Below are 20,267 nucleotides of genomic sequence, written 5' to 3' on the forward strand. Positions count from 1 at the left end.
TATTCAAATCAAATGTAAAATACAAATAGTTATCATGGTAAATATCATAATCTTTACTAATGAAACGGATCCTTAACATGATTTTAACTTTCAATTACGTTTTTTTTTATATTAACCAGATTTGAATTAAACTTTATTTAAAGGATTCTAACCTTATTTCTCTGGGGCCATCAACATGTTAGCAATTATTTTTTTTTCCAACAAAATTAAAATTAGGCTTGGCTTAATGAGAGTAAAAAAGGAAAAATGAAAATGCATTAGTACAGTACATGAGTACAATTGCAAATTATGTTTCCTAATAGGGCTGCTAAGATGGTACTATCAGCACTGTACTACATGGATCCCCATTAATTGCACACCGAACAGGTCAAGAAACCAATCTACTTATCCATACCTAGCTCCAACAAACTCATATCAAAGACCATAGTCATGGATGATGGGCATATGCACGGCATGGGAGGGATGGCCCCAACGCCGCCATCGACAAATGGCACCACCATGACGATGATGATGCACCATAAGATGATGATGCACATGACCTTCTTCTGGGGGAAAGACGCGGATATTCTCTTCAACAACTGGCCCGGGGGTAAATCTGGAATGTACGTGTTGGCCCTGGTCTTCGTTTTCGTCATGGCCGTTCTCGTGGAGTTGCTCTCCCACACCCGCTTCATCAAACCCGGTTCGAACCATGTCGTGTCCGGTCTGATTAAGACCCTTTTGCATGTCCTCAGGGTTGGCCTCGCTTATTTGGTCATGCTCGCCCTCATGTCTTTTAACGGCGGCGTCTTCTTGGTCGCTGTTCTCGGTCACGCCTTGGGGTTTTTCGTTTCTACCGTGGCTTTCAATAAACCGCCACAAAATGAGGGCTTTGATCTTCCTCCAATTTCTTGTTAGTTATATTCGCTGTTTTTTTATTCCTTTTGTTGATTAATTGTTACAATTGCGTAATATTTGATAGCGGATAATGAAATTGGAGCTGTTTTAGGTTTAAATCTAGGTGCCTATATTATGTGGTTTATGTCTTTGCCAGTACGTTGTTGTTAATGTGAATGAAAAATCAATTAATTTTAATTATCTGTTGTTTCTATTCACTTTGCGCCAAATTCGTTAGTGATTAGAGGAATCTGAAATTATACGCCGCTATTCGAGGAATACAAATATAACGTTGCCGGAATCTGAGTGCAGTACCACTGAACTGAACCATTCTAAGACTGGGGAATACGGAGCCATGGTGCCACTGTGGTTCTCTTCTATGATTCTATCAAACCATTGGATTTGGACCCATAAGTTAATTTTTTTCACCGTATTGAATAGTAGTAATTACTAACATCCAAATTCTTTGCTTCCTGACAACGATGAAAATGGCAACTTCACTCGGGAAAGCCATAGCCCATATGGGTCCACGATGATTACTGTTTGATTTGTTCAGGCATATTTGTTTGGATTTGCCGTGGGATGATGCTTCACCGTCTTTGCTTCCGTTTTTTTTAATATAATAAAGTAAAATAATAAATCATAAAATTTAAAATATTTTAATAATCTCATTTAAAAATAATATATCATTACTAAAGAATAACTTGATTGAATGAAAATATGTTGAATAATATATAGATAAAAAATTACTTGCATTTTAATCTAATTTATTAACTCTGATAAACTTAAAAGTCTATTGTAATTAACGAGTTATCTCATAAGAGTTAACTAGTCTTGATCGATGGACTTACCTGTCTTGATCGTTACAAAGGGTGATCTACGGCCTTGAAACTAAAAATATTTTATTTTAGTTAACTCAAAAAAATAAATAAACTCCTAAGTTCATAAAAATGAACTCGGAGAAATTAAAAATATTTTGTTTCAGTTAACTCGTAAAAAATAAGAGATTCATAAACTCGTAAAAATGAACTCCGAGAGTTTGACGTGTATACACATGCTGTGGAAAATTTACGAACAGGACAAATCTTTAGACTTAAACAATGACTTTTAAAATATTTTCATCGCTCCAAGAATATCAATTTACTTCCGCCTTTGGCTGCATGTTTCAAACAAGATTTTTATTCTATAGTTTGAATAGTAAAGGTTTATTGTTTGATGAATCATGTATTTACCTTAACCCCCTTCCACTGAACTGAGTGGTTAGTTTGAGTAAAAGTTAATATTGGATCATTTTATCATTCTAAATTTTATATTACTTCCTTCATTCTGTTCAAATTGTTGATTTTGTTGAGAATTTTTGTTTTATATACTATTTTTTTTCCTATTTATAATATTAAAATTATAAGTAAATTTTTTTATAAGATTTAATTTATAATTTTCTTTATATTATTTATTTTTAAACTAAAATACTCTTAATTAGTTACACGTGCAAATTAGAAAAGAGAGAACAATATCAATAACAAAAAAATACTGTATAAAAATATACATTTTAAAATTTATTATTATCAAATAAATTTTTAAATTTTAGAACCACTTGGTCAGGAACTAATCCAAAAGTGTATGAAAGAAGATGTCAGAATTTTTTTTTACACAGCTATTTAAATATTTAACTTCTAATAAATAATTATTTAATAAATTTAATAAAATATGTATTATTATTTTTAAACTAGAGAAATAATCTACTACAAAAAAATATTAAGCAATTATCAACTCAAAATTTATTTTCTTATATATTTTTCTTTATTAATATTTTTTTAATTTAAATTATTCTTTTCTTCTCATACATACATTAAGGATCACGTGGGAACAACCAAATGGGTGCAATGGAAAAATGACTATTTCATCAAAATAAAAATACTATTTTCTTTATTAGTGTAAAATAAACTTAAATGACTACTATCTAGAAACAAAGAGAGTAGATTTTATCACTAATTATTTTTTAATAAAAAAACAGACTTAAGTGCATTTTTTATTCCACTATATACTTATTTATTTTGATTAATTTCATCCCACTATTAGCTTTAACATATTTTTTATAATAATCAACCAAATAGTTTTAATAGAATAATTGAACCATTTGATTTAATTTTTAAAAAAAGTTATAAAAAAGTGACTTTTTTACATGAAAAAAAAAACTATAACCAACGACCATATATGTCACTATTGTAGAAGTACCCAAGTCAGGAGGGGTTTGCCCGGCTAAATGAAGCGACTGATCCTAACTATTTCTACTTTGCTGTTGTTGAAATAATGGTTATAATACACTTACTTATCTGTTTAAATAAAATATATACCCTTCTTTATTTCTCTTCCTTCCGCCGCTCATAACAAAACTTATATATTCTGATTAATTATTCTCCTCATCTTATTGTTATCGTGCTCAAAAGTAAGATTTAAATCTATCCCTTTTGTTGTCCTATGTGGAATTAGTCAAAGAAGGACAAGTGACTTTGTCTGTTTCTCATATTGGGTTGACTTGTTTTACATTTTCTACAATGTTAACGATGATCACTGATAGGTTGTTTATTAGATACCATTCAAAATTCTTTCATTTGAGAAACCAACAGAATTATTGCTCCTTGCCCTCTTGGTCTTTGTTATCTAGCGAGTTATGGAACACGTATGCATTACAGGCTTACGAGTTACGGCTATAAAATAGAACTGCAAGAAGAGTTGAACAAAACAAGAGACAAGGAACATGCCATAATTTGAGCTGAACTGTTACAAAGGATTTTAAAAGACTTCCTTGGACAAGACGGTCAATACTACTCAATTACTCTTCACTAAACTAAAAGAGTTGAATTTTTCAAGCTATATCAAGAGATTAAGCCCACATTATTGAAAATATTAATTAATTGGTCCCCTTCTATATAAGATTTAATTTATTGTTTTTTCTATATATATATGTATGTATATAGACTATTAGACTTATTACCAGAAAAAGGAGAAGCAAAGCACAAAACAAGACTATATTTGTAATCCATAATATCACTATTGACTCGACATTCAATCTACGTAAAAGAATTCCCCATATATTGATCGAGTCTGAAGTATGAACTGGGAGTTCGTTTTTCTTTATTCCTCTTCAATCTTTCTTTCTTTCTTTCTCCTACTGTGGCAGAAATGCCAACAAAGCTTATATCATGAATGTGTTAAAACTAAAAGGAGAGGCAGCTGCAAATGCACGTCCCTCTAAGGTTTAATTTGCAGAGCTATTTCAATAGGTCCATTCTTGAGGCAGAATCATCTCATTCTGGATATGTGCTGGTTTGTCCCGTGATTGGCGCTTTTGTAGTGAATACATGCCATCCCTGTTACTCACCAAAACATCTGCAATGCAAACATAACAATAACATAGAAACTCAATCAGTTTGATGCTTATTCCATTTACCTAGTCTATGAGTGTGACGTACATCTCCCTATTTTTGCCACTCAATTTTTGGTTTTTAATGTGGAAACTGCACAAATTTTCGAAAAAAAATCGGACATCCTAATCTTTTTCCCACTTCCCTTACAAGACTTTAATGAAATTAATTTTTGATTGGATAACAATATAAAAACATTAATGTCCTATTTTCTCTGATAAATATTATTGGCTGGTTGTTGAAACATATTTAATACATAATTGATTAAATTAAGTCAACTATAACTGTTGATTAATAACTGTATTTATGGATACATAAAAACACAATTAAACCACAGTTGATTAAAGCCAAATAGTATAATTGTTTTAGTCCACAAGAAGAGTGCATGTTGATAATTAAGTACCATGTAGGGGAGGGAAGCCACCAGGTTTGGGCCCAGTCGTGGCAGCCATTTGCTCAAAGTGGAGTTGCAAAGCCTGTACTACTCTAGCAGGTATAAGAACTGTGGAACAACCTTTACCTATTCAAATCACAAACAATGAAACAGAACATTAATTTCGGTGAAAGATGCAAAATTAGCCACGGCTGTTTGTATTTAAATATCTTTCATGATGAACTTTTTACTTTAGCCAAAAGGAACAACCGAAAGTGTGAAACATGTGAACCACATAGAAGATGGATTAGAGACCATTCCGTTTCAAATTAACAGTGAAGAAGATTTGGTTAAAGGAAGCACTCGGTCACAAGTCACAACAAATCAAAATAGAGTTGAAAACTAGTTCTCATATTTAAATATGGTATGGTTGAGATTGCACATCAGGAATCACCTAAGTCGACGACCAGCGAACAAAAAATTATTATAGGAAATGACCCAAATAACGAAGCAGCGCCAAATTCTTAAAGATACCAAAACACTACCTGGTCTCTCACGTGACTCCAACGGTGCACTTGTTCTGCCACGTGGCAAGAAAACGCCAGTCCCACAAGACGTGCCTTTTGATTCAGCTTGCTGGTGCCAACGATTGTGCCACGGTGGACGAGTCCTACATTCGTTATCACAACCATCATCAACACCTTTACCTTTCTTTTGAAATTGCTGTGATATCTGCCCATGATTTTTTCCTCTGTATTTGGTTAGTTTCTGCTTCCGAGACAGAATCTGCTCTTGTCTTAGCCGAGACAACTATAAAGAGGAAACAGACAAGTGAAAACTATGTTGCTGGAATGCAATTTATTATGCCATGTAAAAAAAAAAAAAACTTGTTTATCTAAGTTTTTAATTTCTTCTTCTATAAAAGTTTACGGCTTTAACCAAAAAATAATACACAAAGTGTGTCAATGTAACTATTATCTCACTTGAATTGCTTGAATTTGTTCTTGAAGGAGAGAGCAGACTCCAACGTTTGAGGTCTCGAACCTGTGATTCCCATAACCATGATGGTATTTGGAACTGTCCCTTTCGTCAAGCTTCATCTTCTCTAACATCTCCACCACATCGTAGGTGTTGTCCCAACAAAAGTCATAGCTGTTAGGCGATGGTTCCTGAGAAGAACCTTCAGAACTCCCCTGAATTGAGCTCAAAGTTGACGAGGGCGTTGACTGGGGATAACTAACTGAGTCCCATAGCTTCAGCAGAAGAAAGAAATAACAGCAAAAAAAAAAAAAAAAACTTGATAAGGCCATAGCTAGAAAACTAAGGGAATTAAAAAATGCAAAAAAAAAAAAAGGTTTTAAATATTGACACGGTGGAATAGTATAGAAGAATAAACAAACAAGTTTATTATTACCGATTCCAGAGGATCGGAACCTATGCTTAAGGAATCGAATTTGGTGTTGTCTTGAAGCATGAAGTGAGGCATGTCTGAGACAAGATTGTCTTGAGAGAGTGATCGAAATTCACGGGGAATGAGCAGCTCCTGTGGCTTTAAATCATGTCCGTGTATGTTGTTGTTTTTGCAGTTGGTGTGATTGGAGTCATTTGATGGTATTGGTGGGAGAATTTGTTCGCCCCGCTCGTCATGGAGGAACTGATAGGGAAAAGGCAACGATGTGTCAATAGCCATGAATATGATAAAGGTGTTGTGGCTATAATTTTCTCGGACGATGATGAATGATAATGATCAGATAGGTAAGGTGGGGCTTTAATGAGTTGCAATTATGGTTGTCTCTGGAGGGGATTCAATGATTAATTTGATAAGGGAAGGAGAGTGTGATTGTGTGTGTGTTTTTATGGCACTTAGAAGGTTTTAAAAAAGGTGGTGTTTTAAGGTAGTAAGCGACAGCTCTTTAAGGAGGGGGAAAAGCACCAGTCTTTGGGATTTGGAACACGGAATTATCAATAGAAAAAGGATATCTTGGTTGATAACATCTTAGGGTTTTTTTGTTGTCAATTAACATATCCTTCTAATGATAATTAGACATAAAGATAATTAAAATAGATTGTTTTTTCTTTTAATATAATTGTTTTATATACCATCATGTAAATTACGTAAGATAATTTTAATTTAATTAATGATTTTGATTTTAAATCTTTTTAATTTTAATATGTAACTTTGAAGGAAGGATTTAACTATACATATAATTTTATCCATTCTAATAAATTTATATCTACTCATAAAAAAAATATTTTATACTCACATGATCAACAAATAGAAGAAATGATAATATTTTAAAGAAATTTAATTATTTATGAATTATATTAGATGTTATTGGAAGAGTTGTCTTAGGTTAAAGTTGAAGAATGAGCGGTACTAGGACACGGTGGTGAAGGGGTGGGGCCAGTGCCTGTTGGGGTGTGATCGGAGCCATTTGAGGCTCAAAGGTCGGCTTTTGTTAGTTGGACCGTGCTTTTAACCAGCTGTGCCTCTTACCTTCACTTGAAATTGCAACCACTTCTACTTTAACACTAAAATGCCCAGTGCTATGAATTATTAGAAAAAATAAAATCAACGCCGGTTGTTAACTTATTAATCTATTTGCAAGAGATTAGGGAGAACACCTACGACGTGGTGGAATAAATGATATTTTACTCCTTAACTTGGAATATATGGACCATGCTAATAATTAAGATCTCAATTAATAAGGTTACGTTTCACAAAATTAATTAATAGTACTTAAAAGTTAAAAATTTAATTTATTAAATTAGGAGTGTTGGATGAAATTAATTATTGAAGTAGTTGAAAAATATAAAATAACAGAAAAATAATAAAATCATAATTTATTTTAAAAAGGTAACAAGAAAAATAAATAAATAAATATATGAAAGATAAAAATTTAAAAGTTAATATTTCAAAAAACGTTAACAGTAAAAAAAAAAACTTACTACCCAACAACCAAATGAACTTAAATGTCTAAAAGCTTGTTCTCCATTTTCTTTCCATGGATTCTCCTCTTGTAAACGCGTGGATATGGACTACGAATAGAGATGAATATATGGGCCATGCTTTTGGGACCAATTTACATAATGGGGACTCATGAATTTTTTATTTATTTTTTAAATAATTGAATAATTTAATAGAAGGTGTAGTTGTGCTAAATAGTGTAAACTTTTTAATTAAGTTGAATTTGTACTTAAAAATAACTGAATCATTTAATTGCAGATGTACGTGTGATAGTGTAAAATTTTGTCTCTTTTCTCAAACAAATTAAAAGAAGAATGTGACAATGGAGTATAAATGGAAACTTATAGATATATTCACAACTTTAGTTTTATTTGAAAATTTCATCAGTGAATATTTAAGTTAAAAAGCTTCTCATATTAATCACAATCACATGTAGATACTTACAGTTTTGATGCTGCCTTTACTGCAAAATTTATCTAATAACTCAAGGAACGCGCAATTAAAAAATAATTTTGAACATGTATATATCATGAGTTTGATTTCCATACATAGTCATTAACATTTGGCAATTGGCAAGTACTGTAGCTAGTAAGCTACAACTCTGGTCAATGTCTCCTGTGGCACTAACGACTGACAAGTATAATTAACTTTTAAATTTTCAACTCTTATTAAAACTAAAAAGAAATAGTAGGATTTGCGATTTAATTAGTTACAAGGATTTTTATAGCAGCATTTGCGATTTAATTAGTTACAAGGAAAACAAAGTTCTGGAGTTAATACTAGGATGTTTGTCACGTTGGTGACAAAATGAAAGAAACTGGCACGTTGAGCTGAAGTGAAACTATGGCCCAAAAGGAAGACTTGTATCTGAGAGTTCATCACACGCGTGAATAATGGGGTATTATTCCAATGTTTCGGCGTTAATTAATGGTAAACTTTATTAATTAAGCGTACGTCCAAAAGCAAATATAGGAGTAAACAAAACGGTGTTTATTCTGGTCATTCAGAGAGGATGATGTAACGTTGTTATCACTAGTAAATTACAACGATGCGATATAACTATATATTTCACTTTCTCCCTTGTGGAATATTTAGAACAATATGTACGTAAGGCGTGATGGATGACAAAATCACCCAGAGAAAGCCAAAATAAAGCACCATGGGAGTTGTTGAGTGTTGACGCTAGATTTCTAATTAATTGCAAAAATGAAAAGGCTTGTATTGTACTACTAGCATTCTACGAAACTTCACTAAACTAAGATAAAGGTTACGTTACATTTGAATGTTTGTTTTTTTATTTTTATTTTTAAATTTTTAAAATTTATAAAATATGTATCGAAAATAAATATTTTAAGGTGTTTTAATTTCATGTTTTTTTTTTATTTCTCTAGAAAAAGTTGATTTAGGTTTATTCTTAAAAACAGAAAATAAAAATACAAACCAAACATACTCTTAATATATTATTTTCAAATTATTAGGTTTGTTCTTGAAAATATTTTCAGATAAAATGTTTTTAAAATTTTAAATAAACATATTTTTTGTTTTTATTTTATATTTTCTTTGAAAATAAAAATAAAAATAAAAATACTCAAAGCAAACACTACCCAAATTTTCCAATTAATTTCAAAACGGGCATTATGGTCGATTGGTCGTATTGTGTACTGTTGTAATCAATCCAATTCGCATAAGCAATTACTGTCTATAGACAATTTGACATTTTTTTTGTAGGCATAGACAATTAGACATGACGTTTTAAGATCCAAATAAATTATATTTGTGATCTCCTTAGAGAGAGATTTCTGGCTTGTATGTAAAGTTCCCATCATACCCTTTTCATCTCACTCACTCTTCTTCTCTCCATCTTTCTATTCACAGCAAGCAACAATTTTGTGAATCCTCTTGACTAGGACAGTGGAAGCTCCAATCAAGTCACCCTGTTGATTTTTTGGGACGGTGGTTCTAATGAAGCACAAAGTGCTGCCTATTACCGATTGCTAATGAAGCACAAAGTGCTATCCATATTACAAATATATTATGAATTGTTCAATCTATAATGTAGTTTTTGTATTATGAATTGTTCAATCCATAAAACAAAACAAAAATACATTATAAATTAAGCAATATGTAATACAAATTTATTATGAATTATGATTCGTAAGTATTTTATGCTTATGCAGCTGCACAAAGGTGACTGGGTGAAGTCGCATGCAGGGGGCGCGCGCCCGAGTTGGAGTGAGGGTGTGTGGGTGTGATGTTGGCTTAGTGAAGGTTTATGAAGGAGGAGGTGAGAGAGAGGAAGCTTGGAAGAAGAAGGGTAAAAGGGAGATAATAAAATGTTTGGAGGTGCACCAGGCAAAAAATGACATGCCTTAAGTAATTGGCATAATTAGGATTGGACAGTTTTGCAATTAAAAGCTTTAAAAAAATGACCTTGATCCAACCCAATTATCCTAACAAGTCAGATTGAGCTCCTAAAAAAAAGGCTCGAGAGGGCCTGTTTAACTCAACTCAATCAACCATTTTAATTTACCTTATATATATATATATATATATATATATATATATATATATTAGAATTTTATATATTAAATATGTTTAAATATTTTGTATAATTTTATGGATGTTTCAAAATACATATTAATGCTATCAAACGCATGAAGAAGGGATGAGAGTTGTTTGTTAACTCGTTGATAAGTGCATCAATTTGTCACAAGTAGTAAAAAAACTTGGAAGTTTCAGTGTTGAATCCATGAGGACTTTTGTTTATACTTAGATTGATACAAATCCAATTTACAAGCAAGAGATAAGAAATTTAAAATAAAAAATAAGAGATAAAAGATAAGATAAAAATTTAAATTAAAAGATGATAAATATAAAAAAGTAGAAAATAAGATAAGAAAAGTAAAGGATAAAGATAATGATAAAAAGATGAATTCAGGATGTGATAATGTTTGGACCTAACATGTCTTATTTGCTTCAAATGTATTATTTTATATTTGTTTCTATCAATTTGGTGAATTTTTTCTACCCACGTCTATTAGAATATTTGTCCCATGTCTTACCTAATGTCTTTGCAAAGACTCAATAGATAAAATGCATGATGTTTTAATTCTAAATGTTTGTTTTGATGCATGAACATAATGCAATCACTCTATGTCTAGCAATGATTTTATTAAGATACCCCTTTGAGTTTTATTAGAAATTACCCTCTTTCGAGCGACTAATCCCTAAAACTGATGCATGCAAGACCTTCCTTGCATTTCTACTCATGATTACTCTCTTTTGATCGCCTAACTCCTAAAGATGATGCAATGATGAATGATAGATGAAATTAAAATAAATAAATAAAAGATAATAAGAAAAAAACACCTATGTGCATTGATAAATATGAAACATACAATACATTTTTTTGACTTTTTAGGTCTGTCAAGCCCTAACTAAGGGGGTTTAGCATCTCATTGCCATGAGATGCTTTACACTTTAGGGGTTGATGTGGATAGAAGAAAAGAGATGGATAGATGAGGAAAATGGGATAATGAACATAGAAAGATAATTTTCCCTATTAGAAATACTCAGACTTAGGATGTATTTATTAGATAACTCTGAGTCTTCGGGGTGGTTTAGGGATTGGTATCTTGTGTGTAGGTTGTGTCTTTCCCTTTTGCTTTTTACTCCTAAGGTAGTTTACTTTTTACATCGACTTTGTGCTTAGCGTTGACTTGCGCGCTAAACACGCCTTTAGACTTCTTCGCGCTAAGCGTGAGCTTGTCCAATTCTTCCAATTTTTTTTCAATACTTTTTCTTTCAATTTTTGCATTAATTTCCCTTTAAAGTACTTGAATTCTTCTTCTTTTGATTTTTGCTAATAAAAAATTATAAAAATATTAATTTCTTTATTATTTCATTAAAAATAACAATAAAGTAGAAAAATTATAATTCCTTTTAATCAAAATTGACTATCAAATTAACACAAATTTCATAATTATCATTATTTTAGCTTAATTTCTTGCCTTGAGACTTAATTGTGTAGATGCATGAAATATTTAAAGAAAGATTTTTTTTGCTATAATAATATTACACAACTTAAATATAATTACTTCTCGTGAACTATACATATCCTTGGTAATATTTGTTAACACTAATTAAGATTTAATATCTTTAATAAATAATTTATAATTATATTATAAATTAAAATATAAAACTTTGAGTATCAAATTCTAACTAATTTCATGCCAACAATTAAACATTCTTAATACTATTTTCTTCATTTATTTAGAAGTTTATTTTGCATATTATTCTCACAACTAGTTAAAAAGAAAAATTTTCAATTATCTTAAGGTATTTTATTTTATCTTTATCTTTTGAACTATGCTCTCTTAATTATTCATGTCTCATACTTTCTATTTTTATTTTCAATTCTAAATTAAATTATAATATTTTCTTACAAAATTATCAATAATTAAAAATAGATAAAATTAATATTTTGATCCTCTAATTTATTATATAGGTTCAATTTGATTGTTAATTTTTTTTTTTGTTAAATTTGATCTTCAAATTTTTAAAATCAATTCCTTTTTTTAAATGTATTTTATGACTATTTTAAATTGTAATAAGATATGATTTTTTGAATAATCAAATTGAATCGATCAAATAAAATTAAAGAAACAAATTAAATAAAAAAATTAAACAATGAAATGAAATCTAAATAATAAATTATCCTTAAAAATATTTATTTATTATGAATTTTTATTATATAAAAAACATTTATAAAAACATATGTTTTGACATAAGACACGCGGAAGACCGACAAGAAGGAAACGTTATCACAAATTGGATTGTTCCTCCGAACAGTGAACCCTCACCTAACAATCAGAACCCAGGATTTGGTGAAACGATGAACAGTGATAGGAAAATTGGGGTTGCCTTGGACTTTTCCAAAGGAAGCAAAATCGCTCTGAAATGGGCTATTGACAATCTTATCAGCAACGGTGACACTCTCTACATCGTCCACACCAAGCCTTCCGGAGGAAGTGAATCAGGAAATCTTCTCTGGTCCACCACTGGTTCACGTAAGCTCCTTTTTTAATTTTTCCCTATATCATCAAAATCCTTTTTTTTTTGTCTTTATTATGCTGTGGAATTTGGATCTTCGAATTCTGATTACGCTGTGATGTGGGTGAAGCTCTGATTCCATTGTCGGAGTTTCGTGAAAAGGAGGTGATGCGTCACTATGAGGTGGATACTGATGCTGAGGTGTTGGACTTGCTTGACACCGCTTCTAGGCAGAAACAGGTTTTTACCTTATTGTGTGTTGTTTGTTGGATTGGGTTTTTATGTTTTGATTTGGTTAATGTTGTTTTTGTTGCATGTTGAGTTTGACTGAATTTACCTTGAATATAGGTGAATGTGGTGGCAAAGCTATACTGGGGGGATGCAAGAGAGAAAATTGTGGAAGCCGTTGGGGATTTGAAGCTTGACTCTTTGGTCATGGGTAGCAGAGGCTTGGGTGCCATACAAAGGTCTTTCTTTTCCTTTTTATCCTTTAGCTCTCTACTCTAGAGATAGAAGTACATGCATCAAAATAAAATTATGTGGATGAACAATAATGGTTTAAATTATATTTTCAAAAGATCAACACTTAGAATGTAATTAGATGCAGTAGTTCCTTATGTACTTTTTCTGTTGATTTTCAATTAGGATTGAAATTTTATCTTTATAATCTTATGTTGACCTTTAATGTAACTTTTTTTTTTTTTTTGTATAGATTACTGAATTGATACTTTAATTTTTATTGTAGAACAATTCTAAAAACACTTAAAGAAACTGTATCTAAGTTTTGTCCTATGTCAAATGCATCTTAACTTGAACTTTGGTTCTAGTGATAGTCTTGACTCTTGAATCCCCTTGGAAGATGAGGACTTGGTTAGATTTCTCAATACGATTTTTATCTTTGATAAATTTTCAAAATAAAAAAATAAAGATACATGAATTTTTAACATGTTAAAGGGTAATTATGTATGAACACCATAATATCACATACACTCTCCCCATTAACAACTCTCTCTCTCTTCTTAGCATATTATATTACGTATCATATCTTGCATGCCATGTCCATGTATAATTTTCCAATTAGAAAATGAAACATACTTACAAATTATCAAGTTGCATCGATCAACCGTGTTAGTTTGTTGATTTTTTTTTTTATAATTTTAATTGCTTGATTGTAGGGTATTACTGGGGAGTGTGACTAATTATGTCACCGCAAATGCGAGTTGCCCTATAACGATTGTGAAAGACTCTGCCCCTTCTACTATCTGATAAGCTACTGAATTTGGTTGGCCTTTGCAATCGGTTGTTTTTATCTTCATCAGTGACCAGAGTGTGTTTCCCTCCGTTCTTACTTCTTACACATGTTTAATTGGGATTATGAACACACTTGAATGATTAAGGATTTGGCAAGCATAATGTATATTTTCAGAGTCTCTTTTAAGCGCATGGTTATAGCCACAAAATTGTGCTTATAAATAAGCTTTGTGCTGAATCTGGTTCAAACTTACTAGAACACATGATGTGGTGGTGTGAAATGTTTGATACTTAAACATGATGCGTCACATAATTATCAATCTGATGCTTTCTGGATATTTTATGACTTGTGCTTTCTATGTATATTTGCCATTCAATTTAAACATGGTTATTACGTTGTTACTACCTACTTCTACGACAATTTGCTTTGGGGCAAACAAAGTGGTCTGAAAGCCTAACAAATGACTACCTATTTACTCTTTGATGGAAAGTAGGCAAAAATATGGTTAAAGCTATTAAAACATAAAAAAATTATATAAATTATTTACGGAATGTTAACATATTTATATAATTTTTATTACTTAACTTGAGTTGTTTTTAAGATAATTGTAAACAAGTTTGAAAAACTAATATACGTAATATACATATTTAATGAAAATGAGATAAAGAAATATTATTATTATTATTTTTATGTAATTTACTAAATTCTTAGATTATTTAAAAGAATATTGATGTATGAACTATGAAAAATAAAAATGTTTTAAATAGCATGACGATAGTCTATAATTTATCTCATTATTTATTGCAACAAAACATTAAACTGGAAAAAAGCATCAATCAATATTCAATAGTGAATGAGTTTGAATTACGAAAAGCTAATGGGAAGTAAATTATAAAGAAGATAGGTACAATTTTATACTATATTGTTGAACTACCAAACCAAAAGTCGTTGTAGTATAGTGGTAAGTATTCCCGCCTGTCACGCGGGTGACCCGGGTTCGATCCCCGGCAACGGCGAATATTTTTTTTACTCTCACCATTTAGAGAGGAGGAAACAAGTTAACAACAGGCTTTGGTTCCAAACGTAAGCTTCTACGCCACACTCACACATGACACAATTGTTATATTTGTTGCTTGCAAGCAATACAATACAAATACAGTTGCTTAGTTGAGCAAACAAAACCGCATCTAGTTTATACTATAATGTTACCTTCCTTTGGTTTAGTTGTTTCATCATCGGATATGTCTGACGTGTCACGCCGGAAAATGACAACAACCACGAGAATTCACATAATGGCCTTAGACGGCATCGTGAACGTGAATTCACTCTTCACCTTAGCCCTCTTCCTCGGCATCACCACCACCAGCACCACCAACAACCTCATCGGCGACGACGACCCCGCATGCGCAGCCGGAACCTCCATTTCCGAAGACCTCATTGCGTTCCACGTGTACTCCTTCAGCTCCTTCCTCTTCTCGAGCCTCATCGCCTTGGCTCTCAAAAACATCATTAACTTCAGCAAGGACATCAAAGATGGTGACATCGTTCTGGACAGCAGCAACAACAACAACAACAACAACTGGGTTCATAGTGTTGCGAAAATTAACACTGTCGTTTTGAGGTTGGGAACTCTCGTTTCGGCTTTTGGGTCGGTGTTCGGATGCGGGTTTTTGGTGATGGCGCTTGTGGATTTGGTTCAGATCAAGTTGGGAACTTTGGGTTGTGGTAGTCCTCATACTTTTGCTGCCGTCGCTCCATTGCTTGTTCTTGTTCCCACTGCGCTACTTATCTATGTTGTTCTCGTCCTCTATGCATTTACTCGTTAGTCAATTAGGCTTTTATATATATACATATATATATTGCATAGTATTAAATAAATTAAATTAAAATGATGATTTAATGTGTCAAAGTAGATAAATGTCATCAGTTGAGGAATCAAGGATCCATGTAGGAAAGGCTGTATGAAATGAACAATGAAGAGACCGAGTCCAAAGTGTGTCATTCGATCAATTTTATTTTATTAGTTTGGCGATCGAGGAAAGTTGTTTGTAACTGTATCATTCAAATTTTATTGCATATATCAATTATGACATATATATATATATATATATATATATATATATATATATATATATATATATATATATATATATATATATATATATATATTATGATCAATTTTATTTTATTAGTTTGGCGAGGAAGGTACAAGCAGAATTATTATCAATTACTTTTTTGGGAAGCAAAATTGAAGTTCAGGCAAATGTTCTCTTCCCAGTACTTCATTAGAATACTATTGTTTGCCATCTAATCTTTCTTGCGCTGAGGAGAGGAGAACACGTGATTAGGTTTCTTCATTTTACTTGCTTCTCACCACCTCCTGCATGTGATCTGGTCTCTTATATTATATACTTTGGAAGTTACCTTAAGTTCTCTCTCATTTCCACCTTGCCAGAAAAACCCATTTCTCTATCTAGAATATAGAATAATGTTGAACGCTATTTGAGAAATTCGTGGTTTTAATAGTTTATTATACTTTTTACAAATTCTATTTTTGGGTTCATCATCCATTCTATTTCATTCGTTGCACACCTCTTTTCCCTTCTTTTTTGGGTCTTGTGGTGTTCAGTTCTCTAATTTACAAATTAAAGGATTACACTCATTTATTTCTCCCTAAAACAAATGCTCACTGGTTCCCTGGATTGTAAGAATAACATTGCTATGTGTGAGTTGTGACTTCAACATCTATCACTTGTCACTTTGTTTTCATCACTGCACTCACCATAAGACACGAAAGGTGAAGGTGTAACCAATGACAATGCGTGGGGCAAAAAGCTGTTAGGATCTTCACAATATGGAAACTCATAAAATTATACAGATATTCTCAACCTAGCCAATATATACATCCCCCCCCCCCCCCCCCCCCCCCTATTTTGCCTTGTTAGCGAGTTAAAAACCCTGTTAAACGAACATGGCCTTTTTTGTTTGCTAGGAAAATGAATTAGCTGTTCGTCGATACCATAACGGTATGTGCACATGAATATTAATTTTTAAAATTGCTATAATGGTTCGTGATGTTTTCTGACATAGACATTATTGTGCTCTGGTTGGTTTTGTAGATTGGTGCACATGAGAATTAAGAAAAAACAGATTTTGCAGGATAAGAATGGAGTAGCAACATTACAATTATTTTCTGCCAGTATCAATATTAGTTTCATTAGGAGCAAAACTATTCACTGATTACTGATTGTAGGCATTGCGCACATTTTTTTCTTCTCTTAAATGACAATTTGTGGTGTTTATATTTTATTAACATGTGATGCAAACGAGGTTTTATTAGCTCACGTACAATGTATTATCGTGATGCTATAGTATGCGAGTATTATGTTTCTTTGAAAGGCTATAGTACATGATACCCAACACGACTAGTCAAATATGCTTGTTTTTTTACAAGACACAAATTGACAAATATTATGTCAGAAACCAACAACTAATAAATGTTAGCAACATAAAATGAGTGTGTATAAGGATACAATGGCAACTGCCCCATTCCCCTCATTCTTTAACCAAAGTAACATACAGCCACCACGAGAAGACTGTAGGGCGAAAAGTACTAACGAATTTCTTTTCCTTTGGTAATAATTTGTACATTCGATACAGATGATGAAACTGAAACAGAGCATTGACATTGCCGATACACATGTTTCAAACTGAGTAAAGTTCAATCAGTTTCAATACCAAAAGCTTATCTCCCTTGAGCAAGGACTTGGATAGTAAACAGTAAATGTAAACCCTCGGTCAACAAACTAACCATTCCAAAACCATGCAAAGCTTGAAAATGATTGCGGCCTCAATTCTGAACTCCTACATCTCCAGTCATTTGAAGATCCAGCTCCTTCCAGGATGAACCATAGCCATGGGAGATTCTATTTATAGTTTTATACAACAGAGGTTAATAGAATTTTCTTGTGTTACTACCTGGTGTGTGTGTGAGTGCTAGTGCTAGGCCAGGGGAAGAAGAAAATTATACAAAATTATTGGGTAACTCCTTTTCACAATAAAAAAAACTTTTAATGACAGAAGCCTTTATTTATCTTAAACAAAACTAGTTTGATCACTTTGATCCTTAAAGATGAATAAACGGTACTTAGTAACATAATCTATACAAGTAGCAAAATGATATCAGTGAGTACATAACTCCAATAAGACCACATAACATGCCAGAGGATGATAGGTGGAACTTAATGGAAACATCATATTTCTATCTTCTAATGACATCATGATAAGTTAAAATCCTCTTCCTATTACTCATTCTTCATTGTTGACTTTCTCCGTACAATTTCCATTCAGTAAACAGTGCTATCAAACTTAACTATCTTATCATCAGCTATTTTGATGGAAAAAAATTGACTATCCCATTATACCAACATTGAAACTATTGACCCAGAGTCCCACTTGAGTGTCAGGTATATTCAAGAACTTGCAATTCTTACAAATTAAACTCATTAACATTGTGATAGAGTGCTAATTCTACTCTATCACTACTCCTAAGAAAACACCATTAAAGACTATAAAGAAAGCTATGAAGAAGATAAAATAATAACTGAGATATTTTTCATTGATTGCCCTAATAGGTAAAAGGGAATCCATTTATATAGTCCTAGATGACATTAATCCATGGTTATCCAAGTGTCAACATCATGTTATTCTAAGCATAAATAAAATAAAACTATAATTTATAAATATCTAACTCCATCCTATATAATCTTTGAATCACTTAATCATCTTTCTTTTGGGCCTCTTTGGGCCCATAACTGTGATCAAGAGTACAAGAAAACACCATTTTATTTAAAAGCAAAATTGCACACTCAGAATAATAGAGTAAAGGGTTCAAACCTCAGCGGGCTCCAAATATCTCTTGTGGTGGATCATAGATACTTGAATCAGGAAAAATCTCCTCGAAATCTTGTTTCACTTTGTTTCTCAAAAGAGGATGCGGAAGAAGTCCTTTCAACAGAATCCTGAATGGCAACTCCTCTGGCGGATCCGGAGAATTCTTCATGTCCTCATATATATTCATTGCATCCGCGGGAGATCCATAGTTCAAGAAGCCTCTTATGACTTCAGTATAAGTCTGGGAATCAGGGAACAGATTTTCCTTTCTCATGCTTTCCCACAATTGCAATACTTCATCCATTTTCTTAGCCCTGGCCAATGCAATGATCAAGTCCTTATAGAGGTATGCATCAGGCTTGTACCAATCTTGCTTTTGCATCACCTTAAACATCTGAAAATTCATTAAGTTAGTTACTTGTAAGCTCAATACTACAAGTAGTCATAATAATGAGTATAAGTAAGAACAAACAGGTTCTGACATAGAAGCATTATGACAAACAGGTTACGGGCAAATAACATAAGAATTAAAAAAGTAAAAGGAATAGGAGAGCGAAAACCATGAGAGCGAGAGAAACTTGTTCTTGGCGCTCAAGTTCAGTGAGAACAGCGATCATGTCCATCTTCAAGAGTCTGAGAACGTGAGTTTTGATGAACTTGTGAAGCTTATCCTCGTCATCGTTAAACCTCTTAAACCCCGATATGACAAAAAGCGCTTCTTTGCCAATGAGCTTTTTTCCTTTCCAAAGGGGGCCTCTGGGCCTTCCGTCGTGGTATTGCCGGAAACACAACGCCGTTTTGAACTAATTAAATTCAACGAAGGTCAATGATGTTGAAGAAACGTCTTTTATGGGTTTGATACTTCTCGTAAACTCTCCCAGTAGTAACGAAGCAAAATCAAGGATTTTCCAATTTTTTAAGAAGGAACGACTCGCCATCACACATTCACACTACACAAATAAGGCACTGTTTGGTTTGAGAAGAGATGTCCCAAATAGAATTTTGATACGAAGGAAGGAAATCAAATTACGCAGACCAAAGTTTTGTTTTGTAACTTACTGTTTTATTGGGACGGGAATGGAAGGCCATGTGGTTTGGGCCGAATGTTGGGCCTGGTGCCTTTTGTAATTTTTTCTGGTTTGCGCAATTCCCATTTTACCCTTCCATAAAACTAATACGGATCGGGCAATCCATAAGCCTTATATTGGCCAATCCGTATGAGGCTTACGAATGCCCAATCTGTATGTGGTCCAACCAATTTTTAATTTTTTTTTCAAATATATGTTTTACGAATTAATTTAAAATTATTGGCCCATGCATAAATCAAATTATGACTTTTGCGTTATTAACACGACATTCTAACCAAATGAGTTAATAGATTAATCATGATATAAAATAATTAATGTTATAGGTAATACTAAAATTTCT

The 20,267-nt window shown here is 32.4% G+C and overlaps 5 protein-coding genes and 1 non-coding gene across 6 annotated transcripts; 4 read left to right on the plus strand and 2 right to left on the minus strand.

Moving 5' to 3' along the window:
- Positions 1-286: 286 nt before the first annotated feature.
- LOC114374172 (copper transporter 6-like) lies at positions 287-1,090 on the plus strand. Its single transcript, XM_028331782.1, has one exon. The coding sequence runs from the start codon at positions 430-432 to the stop codon at positions 895-897; it is 468 nt and encodes a 155-aa protein (XP_028187583.1). The 5' UTR covers positions 287-429; the 3' UTR covers positions 898-1,090.
- Positions 1,091-3,635: 2,545 nt separating this feature from the next.
- On the minus strand, positions 3,636-6,608 carry LOC114377687. Its single transcript, XM_028336321.1, has 5 exons — positions 6,089-6,608; positions 5,658-5,927; positions 5,220-5,484; positions 4,705-4,821; positions 3,636-4,266 (listed from the first exon to the last, which is right to left on the minus strand). The coding sequence occupies exons 1-5, from the start codon at positions 6,362-6,364 to the stop codon at positions 4,154-4,156; spliced, it is 1,041 nt and encodes a 346-aa protein (XP_028192122.1). The 5' UTR covers positions 6,365-6,608; the 3' UTR covers positions 3,636-4,153.
- Positions 6,609-12,440: 5,832 nt separating this feature from the next.
- LOC114377352 (universal stress protein PHOS34-like) lies at positions 12,441-14,291 on the plus strand. The gene is made up of 4 exons (XM_028335825.1): positions 12,441-12,711; positions 12,825-12,934; positions 13,043-13,161; positions 13,870-14,291. The coding sequence occupies exons 1-4, from the start codon at positions 12,537-12,539 to the stop codon at positions 13,958-13,960; spliced, it is 495 nt and encodes a 164-aa protein (XP_028191626.1). The 5' UTR covers positions 12,441-12,536; the 3' UTR covers positions 13,961-14,291.
- Positions 14,292-14,890: 599 nt separating this feature from the next.
- On the plus strand, positions 14,891-14,962 carry TRNAD-GUC. The gene has a single exon. It is a non-coding gene; the product is annotated as a tRNA-Asp (tRNA).
- A 135-nt stretch (positions 14,963-15,097) lies between these two features.
- LOC114375679 lies at positions 15,098-15,950 on the plus strand. The gene has a single exon (XM_028333528.1). The coding sequence runs from the start codon at positions 15,149-15,151 to the stop codon at positions 15,770-15,772; it is 624 nt and encodes a 207-aa protein (XP_028189329.1). The 5' UTR covers positions 15,098-15,148; the 3' UTR covers positions 15,773-15,950.
- Positions 15,951-17,356: 1,406 nt separating this feature from the next.
- Positions 17,357-19,873, minus strand: LOC114374230 (protein THYLAKOID ASSEMBLY 8-like, chloroplastic). The gene is made up of 3 exons (XM_028331848.1): positions 19,400-19,873; positions 18,843-19,233; positions 17,357-17,872 (listed from the first exon to the last, which is right to left on the minus strand). Exons 1-2 carry the CDS (start codon positions 19,460-19,462, stop codon positions 18,844-18,846), a joined length of 453 nt encoding a protein of 150 aa, XP_028187649.1. The 5' UTR covers positions 19,463-19,873; the 3' UTR covers positions 17,357-17,872; position 18,843.
- Positions 19,874-20,267: the final 394 nt, after the last annotated feature.

The sequence above is a fragment of the Glycine soja genome, chromosome 11 (assembly GCF_004193775.1).
Source record: "Glycine soja cultivar W05 chromosome 11, ASM419377v2, whole genome shotgun sequence".
NCBI classification, from domain to species: Eukaryota; Viridiplantae; Streptophyta; class Magnoliopsida; order Fabales; family Fabaceae; genus Glycine; species Glycine soja.